This window comes from Hippopotamus amphibius, chromosome 9 (genome assembly GCF_030028045.1).
Source record: "Hippopotamus amphibius kiboko isolate mHipAmp2 chromosome 9, mHipAmp2.hap2, whole genome shotgun sequence".
Lineage (NCBI taxonomy): Eukaryota > Metazoa > Chordata > Mammalia > Artiodactyla > Hippopotamidae > Hippopotamus > Hippopotamus amphibius.
In genome coordinates, this window is record NC_080194.1 from 119,940,282 (window position 1) to 119,954,968 (window position 14,687).

At 35.3% G+C, this 14,687-nt stretch overlaps 1 protein-coding gene across 1 annotated transcript in view; it reads right to left on the reverse strand.

Annotated features, from left to right (window-relative positions):
* The window catches only part of LOC130861025 (phospholipid-transporting ATPase ABCA3-like), a 216,268-nt gene that overhangs the window by 88,605 nt on the left and 112,976 nt on the right, over positions 1–14,687 (reverse strand). The window contains exon 16 of the mRNA XM_057749529.1: positions 3,013–3,111. Within this exon, the coding sequence (XP_057605512.1) occupies positions 3,013–3,111 (99 nt within the window). The remainder of the gene's footprint in view (positions 1–3,012; positions 3,112–14,687) is intronic.

Consider the following 14,687-nt stretch of genomic DNA (forward strand, 5'->3'; position numbering starts at 1 on the left):
TTACAGAGGTGAAGTACACTCTTCCTCACATTATATCAGTGGGTACATGATTTTAACATGAAATGTCACTGTGATGTCCTTATCACTTTGATCACTTGGCCAAGGTAGTATTACGTGAGTCCATATTGCTATAAATAGAGGACTGAATGAATAAATAAGAGAGACAAATCTTTCTTGCAGAATTCCAAATAATGTTTGTAGCTACTACTCTCTCCAGGAGGTGGTGCTCAATCCCTCCTCCCCTTGAGTATTGGCTGTGTTTAGTGACCTGCTTCCAAAAAAACGGAGAATGGAAAGAAAAAGTAATTTCACAGTGGAGAAACCAGATATATTTTAATGCTTTTGTGTGCACATTATGTATCTATAAACATGTATACTTTTTTCATGCTCTTAATGTTTTATATAAATGGCATATATAACAGACAGAAAAATGCTTTTTTTCCTTTAAAAGATTAGACATTTTTTATCTTCCCATGTTGACATTTGCATAAAAAGGAATTTAGTTCATTCCTTTCAATTGCTATATATAGCATTTCATTATAGGTGTCATATTTTATACATTATATTATTTATTGCGTTATTTTGCTATTATACACTTCAGTGAATATCTCTATATTTGTCTTCTGGGCAAATACGTGAGTTTCTCTAGAGTATATACCTAAGAGTGAAATTTCTGGGTTGTGGAATGTTACTTTCTGGAAGTTATCAACTTACTGGATGTTGCCATGTTATTTCCCAATGTGATAAAATCAGCTCACTGTATAATTAGCAGGACTTGAGTGCTCTTCTTTCCTTTTCATCAGTGCAAGACTGGATATGCATTGCCGAAATTATTTTGCCCATTCTAAGGCCTTTGTATTGAGATAGAAATTTTCTAATCAGCTGATCAGCTTTTATAAAAACACCTGGCATTTTGATTGTGGTTGAATAGAAACTATAGATCAATTTGGGGAGAATTTACGACTTTAAAATATCAAGTCTTCTGACTGAAGAACATAGTATAACTGCATTTATTTCAGTCATCTTTAAGTTCTCTCAGTAATGTTTTAATGTATATATCTTATACATCTTTTGTTACATTCATCCTTGAGTATTTTACATTTTTAGATGCTATTGAAAAGGGCATTGTTTTTCTATTTCAATTTCAGTTTGTTCCTTGATAGTATATAGAAAAATAATTGATTTTTGGATATTTTATTTTCTTACTCAGCTATAATGGATAGGCCTCCAGTAGAATCTTAAATAGAAGCGGTGAGGACCACCCCTTTCTTGTTTCTAAACTTAGGGAGAAAGCATTCAGTTTTCCATCATTAAGTATGTAGGGTTTTTGTAGATGCCCTTTATCAGTTTGAGAAAGATCCCTTCTTTTCCTATATTCTTGAAAGTTTTATCAGAATGAATTCTGTATTTTGCCAAATGCTTTTTCTGATTTTAATGAGATGATTAAGTGGCTTTTCTTTTTGAGTGTTTTAAAATGGCAAATTATATTAATTGATTTTTGAAAGCTAAAATGTTAAACCAAATTTTATTTATTTGTTTATATTGTTGAATTTGATTAGCTAAAATCTTAAGAATTTTTGTATTTATGTTCATGAGTGATATTGATCTGTGATTTTTTTTATCTTGTAATACCTTTGCCTGGTTTTGATATCAGGGTAATACTGACCTCACAGAATGAGTTGCCAAGTATTGCCTCCTCTCCAACTCCTTGGGTGAGTTTTTATAGAATTGATATTATTTACTTCTTAAATATTTGGCAGAATTCACCAGTAAAAGCCATCTGTACCTCTAGGTTTTTTTTGTGAGAGATTTTTAAACTATAATTTTAATTTCTTAAGTAGAAATGAATGGTTATTCAGGTCATCTACTTGAATGAGTTTTGATAGTTTGTATCTTTTAAGGAATTTGTCTATTTGATCTAAATTTTCAAATTTATTGACATAAAATTGTTTACATTATTACCTTTTTAGCTTTTTACTATCCATAGAATCTGTAGTGATATCACCTCTCTCTTCCCAATATTTAAAATTTGTGTATTCACTCTTCTTCCCTGCTCAGAATGGCTATCGGTTTATCAATTTGATTAATCTTTTCTAAAAACCAAGTATGTCATTTGTGTCTTAAAAATAAAATGACATTTAAAATGGATTAGAGCAGAGACATGGAACTGGCAAGAACACATGATTATCTGCTCCACCTGGATGCTCTATTTCTTACTGCAAATTAATCAAGTATCATTCTGATTATGCTATATATATACATCTTTGGTAAACTTTATTAGCATGAGAGTCACTAATCTATGTAAGCCCTGGGACTGACAAGATTGTCTCTAAGCCTAAGAGAATGAAGTCTAGACCACAGAAAAGACTTTTTGTGAGGTCTTCTGACAGCTAACCAGTTGGCCCTCCCTTCATAGTGGTACTGAACTCTGTAGGCACCTTCCCTTTGAACTTTCACACAGTGCAAGATAATCTCAGAATATAAACTATGTACAAGTTATGTAGGTTATAGAGACATGATTAGATCAAGATTTTAAAGTCATCCCCAATAAAACCTCCAATTTAGATCCAGGACTTTTACTGTGATCACATAATTTCTCTTTGCTCTAGGCCAATCCAATCAATTCTACCCATGAAAGGCATAGGCACCCAATCCTAATCCCAAAACTTCATATAATCTTCTTACCCAATATCCCTCTACCCTGCATATTTAGTACCCAGATTTAGTTGTTTTGTTCATAGTCCCATGATTTGCATTGAATATATTGCCTCCTAGCTCTCTGGACTGATGTTGTCACTCTAGTTCTATGACTCACAGCAGCCTCAGCCCACCAGGTGAGCAAGATGTATAAACTGATGTGTCTGGGATTCATAGAAGGTAACCATATCTAACAATCCATTACTACTTCAATTACTCCAGCTCCATACAGGATGGGGCTTGCTTTCAAAATGAAATCTGATTTTAAGGAAAGATTTTTTCCTCTCTCCTGCCCCCCCATGCATCATTACTTACCTAATGAAAACCTCTTCCATAGTAGTGATAGAGATACCAAAGCTAGCAATGCCCAGCTCTTCCTGTCTGTTTTCTAGATCAGCAAATAGATCTTTAAACCTAGACGAAGGAGAAAAAAAAAGAAACAGCTAATTTTCATATTAATATTGTTTGTTACCTTCAGCAGTGAAGAAAAGATGTAGTTTATTCTTCATTGTAATGCTTATTATAGTTTCCATGCCCCTGGTAAGTCAGAAATATGGAACATATAAAGACAAAAAATTAGCAAATTGCTATCACAAACTAGTTCCTGGTTTTCTGATAAAATTATTAAGTTGACTTTATATATTAATGTTCATCACTAGTTAAGATTTAATTTATTTGATATATGCTGTAGTTCCTATGAACCACTAAATCAAAGAGGAAACATGTTTTCAAATAAAGAAGAAGCAGAAGGCACTCCAAGCAGAAAATGACATAAGGGTAATAGAAACTGGGCACTAGGAGAGAACTGTTCACACAAATAACCTGAGAAAATCTGTTATTTCAGGCAGATATGATGTGGTTCCATCAAGGCTTTTGAAGAACAGTTGTTTCTGAGATTTCTCAGTTTCTCCAGTTTGGAAGGTTATCTACTCCAGAAACCCATTCAGTTCTTGAACCTGTCTCTACTGTATTCTAAGGAGTAAACATGACCACAAAAAGGAGAGTAAAAAGTCTCTATTAGGACAGTTCTATTAAATTTTTCTCCATTTTTTTTGAGACAAAATTGGATTCAATCTACTCCATCTCATAATGAGAGAGAAAAGCAAGTTTCAGAACATTAGTCTAAAGTGTTTCTCAGGATAATAATAAACATTCACACAGATGTATCAGTATATGCATGGCAAAACATTTAAAATTAAAAAATTTAAGCCACTTTATTGAAGCAGGATTGACATTTTAAAAGCTGTAATATTTAAATATATACATCTCAATGAATTTAGGAATAAGTATACATGTGTGAAACCATCACCCCCAAAGCCATAGACATATCCATTATCTCCCATAATTTCCTCCCATCCCCTTTATTATTTTTTATTTTTGTGGTAGAAACTCTTAACCTGAGACCCACCCTTTTAGCAAATTTTAAGAATATAGTATACACTTACATATATGTATGTTATATACAGGCACTATGCTGTATTGTAGATCTCCAGAGCTTATTTATCTTGCATAAAATGAAATTTTGGACAAATTGAACATCATCTCCCTGTTTTCCCCTTCTCCCTCCATCGGTCCCTGGCAATCACAATTCTACTCTCTGCTTTGATGAGTTTGACTATTTTAGATTCCATAATACACGTGAGGCCATACAGTATTTGTCATTCTGTGTCTGTTTTATATCACTTAGCATAATGTCCTCTAGGTCTGTCCATCCATGCTGTCATGAAAGGCAGGATTTCCTTCTTTATTTAAGGCTGAATAATATTCCATTGTATATACATATATTTTTCTTTATTCATTTGTAGATGGACATTTATTGCTTTCATATTTTGGCTGTTGTGAATAATGCTGCAATGAGCATGGGAGTACAGGTGTTCCATTGAGATCCTGACTTCAATTCCTTTGAATAAACACCCAGAAGTGAGATTGCTGGATCATCTATGGTAGTTCTATTTTTCACTTTTTGAGAAATCTTCATGCTTTTTTCCACATAGCAAAATCTTAAGCAATATACAATAAATGCAACTCAAAAGTAATTATATGGCAAAAGATTATAAGATGCTTTCCATTTTTAATTCATTCATTATGTAATGAGAAACTTTTGTGGTGATTGTATATTTGTGTATGCATGTAGATTGAACAGCAAACTCCAGCCCCCATAAGGCTAAGGAAACAGGAAAACAAAATGAAACAAAAATTTACAATGAATCTGTCAAGCATTATTATTAGCATTATCCTTTTTCTGATTAAAAAGTAGTAAATTCAAATGGGATATCAAGATGGCAGAGTAGGAGGATGTGGCACTCACCTCCCCCCACAAGCACATCAAAAATACACACACATGTGGAACAATACTCACAAAAACTAACTGGAAACTGGCAGAAGAATTCCATTCAACCAAAGCTGTAAGAAAGATCTCCACATAACCAGGTAGGATGAAAAAAAAGGCGTCAGGTCAGAACCTTCACCCCTGGGAGCAATCTATAAGTAGAAGGTCCACTCAGGCCAAGTAAAAAGGTTGAGCCACAATCTGGGCATCCAGCCCTGGGGTTACATGTGGAGGAGATGGGCCACCTTACCAGCTGGGAAATCCACTAAGACAGATAAATGGGTTAGAGATGCCTAGACTCTACTCCCTAAGAGTGTACATGTGCTGGCTTGCTGACAGCCAGGGCAGAAATAGCCTTGCATAGGAGTCTGCTGCCTCACTGCATTTCACAATGTGAAGAGGCAAACAACCTGGCCCTGCTCACTCCACACCACAGCCCGGCACAAGTTTTGGGGAGAGACTCAGTCTAGCTGTGCAGAGACTGACCAGGTTTCCTGGGGTGTGATATAGGCAGAGCTGTGAAGGCTTTTGTCAGCACATGCATGGGCAGCAGATGTAGCAATGGGATGTTGTCAGTGTGCACAGAAAGCAGCACCACAGGAGCTTGCAGTGATAAGTGCTAAATCTCAGGCAGATAGGCCCTGGGAGAGGAATGAATCTACCTATGCTGAGATAGCCCAGAGAGCTTAGGTGGCAATGAACATTGTCAGGGTGCTTAGGAGCACACAGCAGTCTGTCTCCCAGTGAGGGCACTCCAACTCTGCCCACTTCACAATGCAGCTTAGCAGTAGATGTGAAGCAGATAAGTACTGGGAGAAAATCTGCCACAGAGCAGCCCAGATCTCAGCCACCTCAATTCCTGCAGTCACAATGCCCCAACCCCCCAGTCCCAGCCTTGTACTAGATCTGGGATGAACACAACAGAGAAAGGCATGTGACATTTGGCTGCTTCTGAATGGAACCAGAGGTGCCTATGTAGGCACCAACAGAGCCTCTGTGACCTCATGGGCCTCACATGCTTCAGTGATCACCTCATTTAGGGCAGAGCTCATGCTGAAGGCAATGGGGCTTTATCAAACCTGACCCTCAGGGTGTCTACTCCAACAGCTGAGGAGAAAACTCTGCCCCTAACAGGGCAGCAGCAGCCACAGAGCAAAGAGGAAACACCATCTTACATCCTGCACAGACTTTAAATCCCCCAACACCAACCACACCCCCTATCAAGGTAATAAAGGCCAGCACACCATGCTCAGTGTTCATACCAAAACCAGTCCTCACACCAAAAACATTGGACACACACAGTCCACACAGGGATAGTTCCATATAAGAACACCCCTTCAAGTCCCCAGTAGATAACTGTTCCTTATAAATTCATAGAGACAGAGTAAGTGAAGTAAAATGAAGTCAGAGGAACTACTCCCAATTAAAAAAAAGAGAGAAATACCCTGAAAGAGAAAATAATGAAACAGAGCTCATCAGTCAACTAAAACCAAATTCAAAAAGAGGTAATAAAAAAATGCTAAGTAAATTAAGAAAGATTATTGATAGAAATGCATATCACTATAACAAAAAACTAGAAAATATAAAGATGAACAAATCAAAAATAGTCAACTCAACTGCCAAGATAAGAACCAATCTAGAAGCTATGAATAGCACACAAAATAGTATAGAAGAATGAATAAGTGATCAGGAAGATTAAATGATGGAAAGCACCCAATCAGAATAGCAGAGATAGACAAATTAAAAAAGTGAAAGCAACATATAAGATCTATGATATAATAAAAAAAAGTGTGCCAACCTGTGCATAATAGGGGTTCCAGAAGGAGAAGAGAGAGACAAGGAGACTGAAAATATACTTGAAGAAATTATGGCTGAAAACTTCTCAAACCTAAATAAGGAAACAGACATCCAGGTACAGGAAGCCCAGAGTCACAAACAAGATGAACCCAAACAGACTCACACGTTTTAATCATAATTAAAATGGCAAATGTAAAAGATAAAGAGAGAATTCTAAAGGCAGCAAGAGAAAAACAAAGAAGCATTTACAAGGAAACACCCATAAGGCTATTGGTTGATTTCTCTACAGAGTCTTTCCAGGCCAGAAGGGAGTGGTATGATATAGTCAAAGTCCTGAAAGGGAAAAATCTGCAACCTAGGCTACTATACCCAGCAAGATTATCATTTAAAATGGAAGGAAAGACAAAGAATTTCTCAGACAAGCAAAAATTAAGAGATTTCAGCGATAATAAACCTACTATAAAAGAAATATTTGAAGGGTCTTCTCTACATAAAAAAGAAGCACAAACTTATAGGAAAAGGAAAATCATGATAAAAAAGGCAAACAAATAAAAGGAATGAAGATTACTTAAGTAAACCAGTATATAGATTAAAAAAAAAAAGAATCAAACATTGTAAAAGTGATTATAACTACAATTAACAGTAAAAAGACAAACATGAAAATGTAAAATAAGACATAAGTCACAAAATGTGAGGGAGGAAAGTAGAAAAATATAGATCTTTTATAATGTGTTTGATTTTGAATGACAATCTGTTTAAAGCAAGTAGATACAATTATGGATTAACATACTTGATTTCCATGGTAACCACAAATCAATAATATACAATAGATTCACAAAAACCAAAAAGAAAGGAACTCAAGTGAATTGAAAAAGAAAATCATCAAACCAAAAAAGGAAAAACAAAAAGAAGATAATATAAACAAAGAAAACTATGAAAACAATTGGAAACCAAGGATTCAAATGGCTGTAAGTACATACCTACCAATAATTAATTTAAAGTCAATGGACTAAATGCTCCTATCAAATGACATAGAGTGATAAATTGGAAAAAAACAAGAACCCACAATATGCTGCCTAGAAGAGACTCATTTCAGGGCAAAAACACACAGACACTGAAAGTGAGGGGATGGAAAAAGACATTTCATGCAAATGGAAATTACAAGAAATCAGGGATAGCAATACTCTTATCAGAAAAAATAGACTGAAACAAAGGCCATAAAGAAAGACAAAGAAGAACATTATATAATAACAAAAGAATCAATACAAGAAGAAGATATTACACTTGTCAACATAGATGCATCCAATATAGGTGCACTGAAATATATAAAACAAATACTAACATACATAAAGGGAGAAATGGACAATAATACAATAATAGTAGGAGATTTTAACACCCCACCGACATCAATGGACAGATAGTCTAGACAGAAAATTAATAAAGCAACAGAGGTCTTAAATGATACAATGAGAACAGTTGGACTTACTTCATACCTACAACACACTCCATCCACACACAAAAAAATGAGAGAACAAAAAATAGAATATACATTCTTTTCAAGTGCACATGAATGTTCTAAAATAGATGACACAATGTCACAAAACAAGCCTCAACAAATTTAAAAGGATAGAAATTATTTCAAGCATTTTTTTCTGATCACAATGGTATGAAATTAGAAATCAACAACAGAAAGTAAAATAGGAATAGAAGAAACACATGGAGATTAGACATGCTACTAAAAAACAAATGGGTCAATGATAAAATCAAAGAAGATATCAGAAAAAGCCTCAAGACAAATGAAAATGAAAACACAACCTTACAACATCTATGGGATACAGCAAAAGCAGTTCTAATGGGGAAGTTTACAGTGATACAGGCCTTCTTCAAGAAACCAGAAAGATCTCAGATAAATGACATAAAACACCACCTAAAAGAATTAGAAAAAGAAAAACAAACAAAACCCAAAGACAACAGGAGGGAGGAAATAATAAAGATCAGAGAGGAAATAAATAAAATAGAGATTTAAAAAAACAATGGAAAAGATGAATAAAACCAAGAACTCTTTTTTTGAAAAGATAAACAAATTTGATAAACCTCTAGCCATCTTCACCAAGAAGAAATGAGGGAGGATCAAAATAAACAGAATAAGAAATAAAAGAGGAGAAATAAAAACTGATACCACAGATATACACACAAAAAAAATTATAAGAGAATACTATGAACAATTATATGCCAACAAATTGGACAATCTAGAAGAAATGGACAAATTTATAGAAATATACAGCCTGCCAAAGCTGAGTCAAGAAGAAACAGAAAACTTGAGCAGATGGTCACTCAAAGTGAAACTGAATCTGTAATTAAAAAGCAAACAAACAAACAAAAATCCAACTCCCTCCAATCAAAGGTCCAGGACCAGATGCCTTCACTGGGGAGTTCTATAAAACATACAAAAAAAGAACTTATACCTATCCTGCTTAAATTATTCCAAAAAATTGAAGAGGAAAGAACACTGCAAAATTATTTCCTTGAAGCCACCGTCATTCTGTTACCAAAACCAAAGACACAACATGACATATTTGACAATTACAAGTCAATGTCTTTGATGAATATAAATACAAATATCCTTAACAAAATGTTGCAAACAGAATGCAACAATACATAAAAAGGATCATACATCATGATCAAGTTGGATAATTCCAGGTTCACAAGGATGGTTCAACATACACAAATCAATCAATGTGATACAACACATTAACAAAAAGAAAGACAAAAACACACACAATCATCTCAATAGATGCATAAAGAGCTTTTGACAAAATTCAACATCCAGTCATGATAAAAACTCTCACCAAAGTGGATATAGAGGGAACATATTTCAACAAAATAAAAGTCATTTACAACAAACCCACAACCAACATAATACTCAATGCTAAAAAGCACAAAGCTTTCCTACTAAATTCAGGAAAAAGACAAGGATGCCCACTCTCACCACTTCTATTCAATGTGGTATTGAAAGTAGTAACTACAGCAATCAGACGAGAAAAGAAAATAAAAGATTGAAACAGAGGAGTACAGTGGAACTATTGGCAGAAGACATGATACACTATATAGAGAAACCTAGGGTCTCCAACAAAATCTACTAGAACTAATAAAAGAATTCAGCAAGGTAGCAGGATAAAAGATTAATATACACAAATCCATTGCATTTCATACACTAATAAGGAAATATCAGAAAGAGAAGGAAAAAACAAATCCATTGAAAAGTTTGCCACCCCCCAAATATAAACATTAACTTAATCAAGGACTTAAAAGACCTATATGCTGAAAACTATTAAACATTGATAAAGGAAATTCAAGATGATTCTAAAAAATGGAAAGATACCAACTGATTTTGGATTTGAAGAATTAATATTTTTAAAATGGCCATACTACCCAAAACAATCTACAGATTTAATGCAATACCTTTCAAAATGCCCTTGACATTTTTCACAACTAGAATAATCTTTACATTTATATGGAAGCATAAAATACCCAGAACTGCCAACAAAATCCTCAGAAAAAAAGAACAAAGCTGAAGGCATAATATTTCCAGACTTCAGACTATACTAAGCTACAGTAATCAAAACAGTATGGTACTGACACAATAACAGATACAATAACAGACATTAATGGAACAGGATAGAGATGTCTGTTAATGATCGCATATATAGAAAATCCTAAAGACTCAACTAGAAAACTACTAGAACTCATAAACAAATTCTTTTACATTGCAGGATACAAAATTAATATACAGAAATCTGTTGCATTTCTATACACTAACAATAAACTAGCAGAAGGAGAAATTAAGGAAACAACCCAAATCACCATTGTATCAAAAAGTATAAAATACCTAGGAATAAACCTACCAAAGGTGGCAAAAAACCTGCACTCTGAAAACTATGACACTGATGAAAGAAACTGAAGATGGCACAAACAGATGGAAAATATACAGTGTTCTTGGATAGGAGGAATCAATATTTAAAAGAGGGACTTTCCTGGTGGCGTAGTGGTTAAAAATCCCCCTGCCAATGCAGGGGACATGGGTTCAAGCCCTGGTCCAGGAAGATACCACATGTCACAGAGCAACTAAGCCTGTGCATCACAACTACTTATCCTGTGCTCTAGAGCCCATAAGCCACAACTACTGAGCCCAAGTGCCACAACTACTGATGCCCATGTGCCTAGAGTCCATGCTCTGCAACAAGAGAAGCCACCACAATGAGAAGCCTGCACACTGCAAAGAAGAGTAGCCCCTGCTTGCCACAACTAGAGAAAGCCCACAGGCAGCAATGAAAACCCAACACAACCAAAAAAAAATTAACTAATTAATTAAAAAATACTTAAAATAACCTCACTACCCAAGGCAATCTACAGATTCAATGCAGTCCCTATCAAATTACTAATGACATTTTTCACAGAAGTAGAACAAAAAATTTTTAAATGTGTATGGAAACACAGAAGCCAAAACACAGAAGCCAAAACAATCTTAAGAAAGAATGGGACTGGAGGAATCAGGCTCCCTGACTTCAGACTATACTACAAAGCTACAGTCATCAAAAGAGTATGGTACTGGCACAAAAACAGACACATAGATCAATGGAATAGGATAGGAAGCACAGAAATAAACACATGCACTTATAGTTGATTAATCTATGACAAAGGAGGCAAGAGTATACAATGGAGAAAAGACAGCATCTTCAATAAATGGTGCTGGAAAACCTGGACAACTGCATGCATAAGAATGAAATTAGAACACTCTCTAATACCATATACAGAAATAAACTCAAGATGGATAAAAGACCTAAATTTAAGACTAGATATTAGTAAACTCCCAGAGGAAAACATAGGCAGAACTCTTTTTGACATAAATCACAACAATATTTTTTTTTGGATTTGTCTCCTAGAGTAATGGAATCAAAAGCAAAGCTAAACAAATGGGACCTAATTAAACTCAAGATCTTTTGCACAGTGAAGAAAACCAAAAGCAAAAATAAAACTAAAAGACAACATACAGAACAAGAGAAAATATTTCCAAATGATGTGATTGACAAGAGATTAATTTCCAAAATACATAAACATCTCATACAACTCAATATCAAAAAAAAAAAAAGCCAATAAAAAATGCAGAAGATCTAAATAGACCTTTCTCAAAGAAGACATCAAATGGCCCACAGGCACATGAAAAAATGCTCAACATCACTAATTATCAGAAAAATGCAAATCAAAATGACAATGAGTTATCAACTCACACTGGTCAGAATGGCCATCATCAAAAAGTCTACAAATAATAAATGCTGGAGAGGGTGTGGAGAAAAAGGAACCCTCCTACACTGTTGATGGGAATGTAAATTGATACAGCCACTATGGACAGCTGTGTGGAGGTTCCTTAAAAAACTAAAAATAGAGTTACCATATGGTCCTGCAATCCCATTCTTGGACATATATCCAGAGAGAACTCTAATTCAAAATATGTATGCACCCCAGTGTTGCCAAGACATGGAACCAACCTAAGTGTCCATCGACAGATGAATGGATAAAGAAGATGCTGTACATATATACAATGGAATACTACTCAGCCATAAAAAAGAATAAAATAATGCCATTTGCCACCAACGTGGATACAACTAGAGATTATCATGCTAAGTGAAGTAAGTCAGGCAGAGAAAGACAAATATCATGTAATATCACATACATGTGGAATCTAAAAAATGATACAAATGAATTTATGTACAAAAGAGAAAAAGACCCACAGACATAGAAAACAAACTTATGGTTCCCAAAGTGGAAAGAGGTGGGTAGGGATAAATCAGGAGTTTGGGATAAACATATACATACTCTTATTATACCTAAAATAGGTAACCAACCAGGACCTACTGTATAGCACAAGGAACAATACCTAATACTTTGTAGTAACCTATAAGGGAAAAGAATCTGAAAAGGCATACACATACATATATATGTATAACTTAATCACTCTGCCATACACCTGAAATGAACACAATGTCATGAATAAACTATACTTCAATTTAAAAAAAAAGCCTCCAAAAATTTCCCAAGCCCCTTCTGCCATGTGAGGATACAGCAAGAAGATGGCTGAACTAGGAAACCTGATTTCTCTGAACCAGGAAACAGACCACATCAAACATCAAACCTGCCAATGCAATTATCTTGGACTTCCCAGCCTCCAAACTGTGAGAAATACACTTCTGCTGTTTATAAGCCACCCCCACCCCCCCACACACACAAAAATTCCAGTTTGGATTTGCCTATTCTGAACATGTCATATAAATGGAATTATACAATATGTGGCCTTTTCTGTCTAGCTTCTTTCACTTCTTGTAGTAATTTCAAAGTTCATCCATGCTGTAGCATGTATAAGCATTTCATCCCCTTTTATGGCTGCATAACATTCTATTGTACAGATATACCACACTTTATTTATCCATACACAAATTGGTGGACATTTGGGTAGCTTCTACTTTTTGGTGATTACCAATAATGCTACCACAAACTTTTGTGTAAAAATACATTTTCAATACTCTTGGTATATATCTAGGAGTGGAATTGCTGGGTCATGTGAGAATTCTACTTTAAAATTTTTGAGGGACTCCCAGTTGATTTTCCAAAGTGGCTATTTTACATTCCCACCAGCAATGAGGGTTCTGATTTCTCCACATCCTTGCTCATACTTGTATTTCCTGTTTTTAAAAAATTACTAGTAGTAGATGCAGATGCAGAGAATGGACTGGAGGACACGGGGTTGGGGGGCAGGGGGCAAAGAGGAAGCTGGGATGAAGTGAGAGAGTATAATAGACATATTTACACTACCAACTGTAAAATAGATAGCCAGTGGGAAACTGCTGTATAACAAAGGGAGTTCAACTCGAGGATGGATGATGCCTTAGAGGACTGGGACGGGGAGGGTGGGGGGTAGCTGAGGGAGGGAGGGAATACAGGGATATGTGTATAAATACAAATGATTGAACTTGGTGTACCTCAAAAAAATTAGTTAATTAATTAATTTTAAAAAAGGAAAAAAAAAAGAAAGAAGCTAGACTTAAAAGGACAAATATGTGTGCATTTATTTATGTGACATTTTGGAAAAGGCAAAGCTATGGGGGTAGAAAACAGACCACTAGTTGCCAGTGGCTGGAGTTGAGGAAGTGCTGGCTACAGAGGTGCAGCAGGAGGTATTTTTATGGAGGGCGGGAAGGAGGTAATGGAACTGTTTCGTATCTTGATTGTCAAAATAAAGTGTATGCCAGAAAAAATAAATAAATAAAAAATTACTAGCAGTAGATGCAGATGCAGAAAATAGACTGGAGGACATGGGGTTGGGGGGGCAGGGGGCAAAGAGGAAGCTGGGATGAAGTGAGAGAGTAGCATAGACATATTTACACTACCAACTGTAAAATAGATAGCTAGTGGGAAGTTGCTGTATAACAAAGGGAGATCAACTCAATGATGGGTGGGTGATGCCTTAGAGGGCCAGGACAGGGAGGGTGGGAGGGAGTCACGGGAGGGAGGGGATATGGGGATATATGTATAAATACAGCTGATTCACTTTTGTGTACCTCAAAAGCTGGTACAAGTGTGTAAAGCAATTATATTCCAATAAAGAGCTTAAAAAAATTACTAGTATAGCCAACCTAGTGGATGTGAAGTGGTATCTCACTGTGGTTTTAATTTGTTTCTATAGTGACTAATAATATTGAGCAACTTTTCATATGCTTATTAGCAATTTAGATATATTATTTAGAGAAACTTCTGTCCAAATCCTTTGCCATTTTCAAATTACGTTGTTTGTCCTTTTATGATTGAGTTG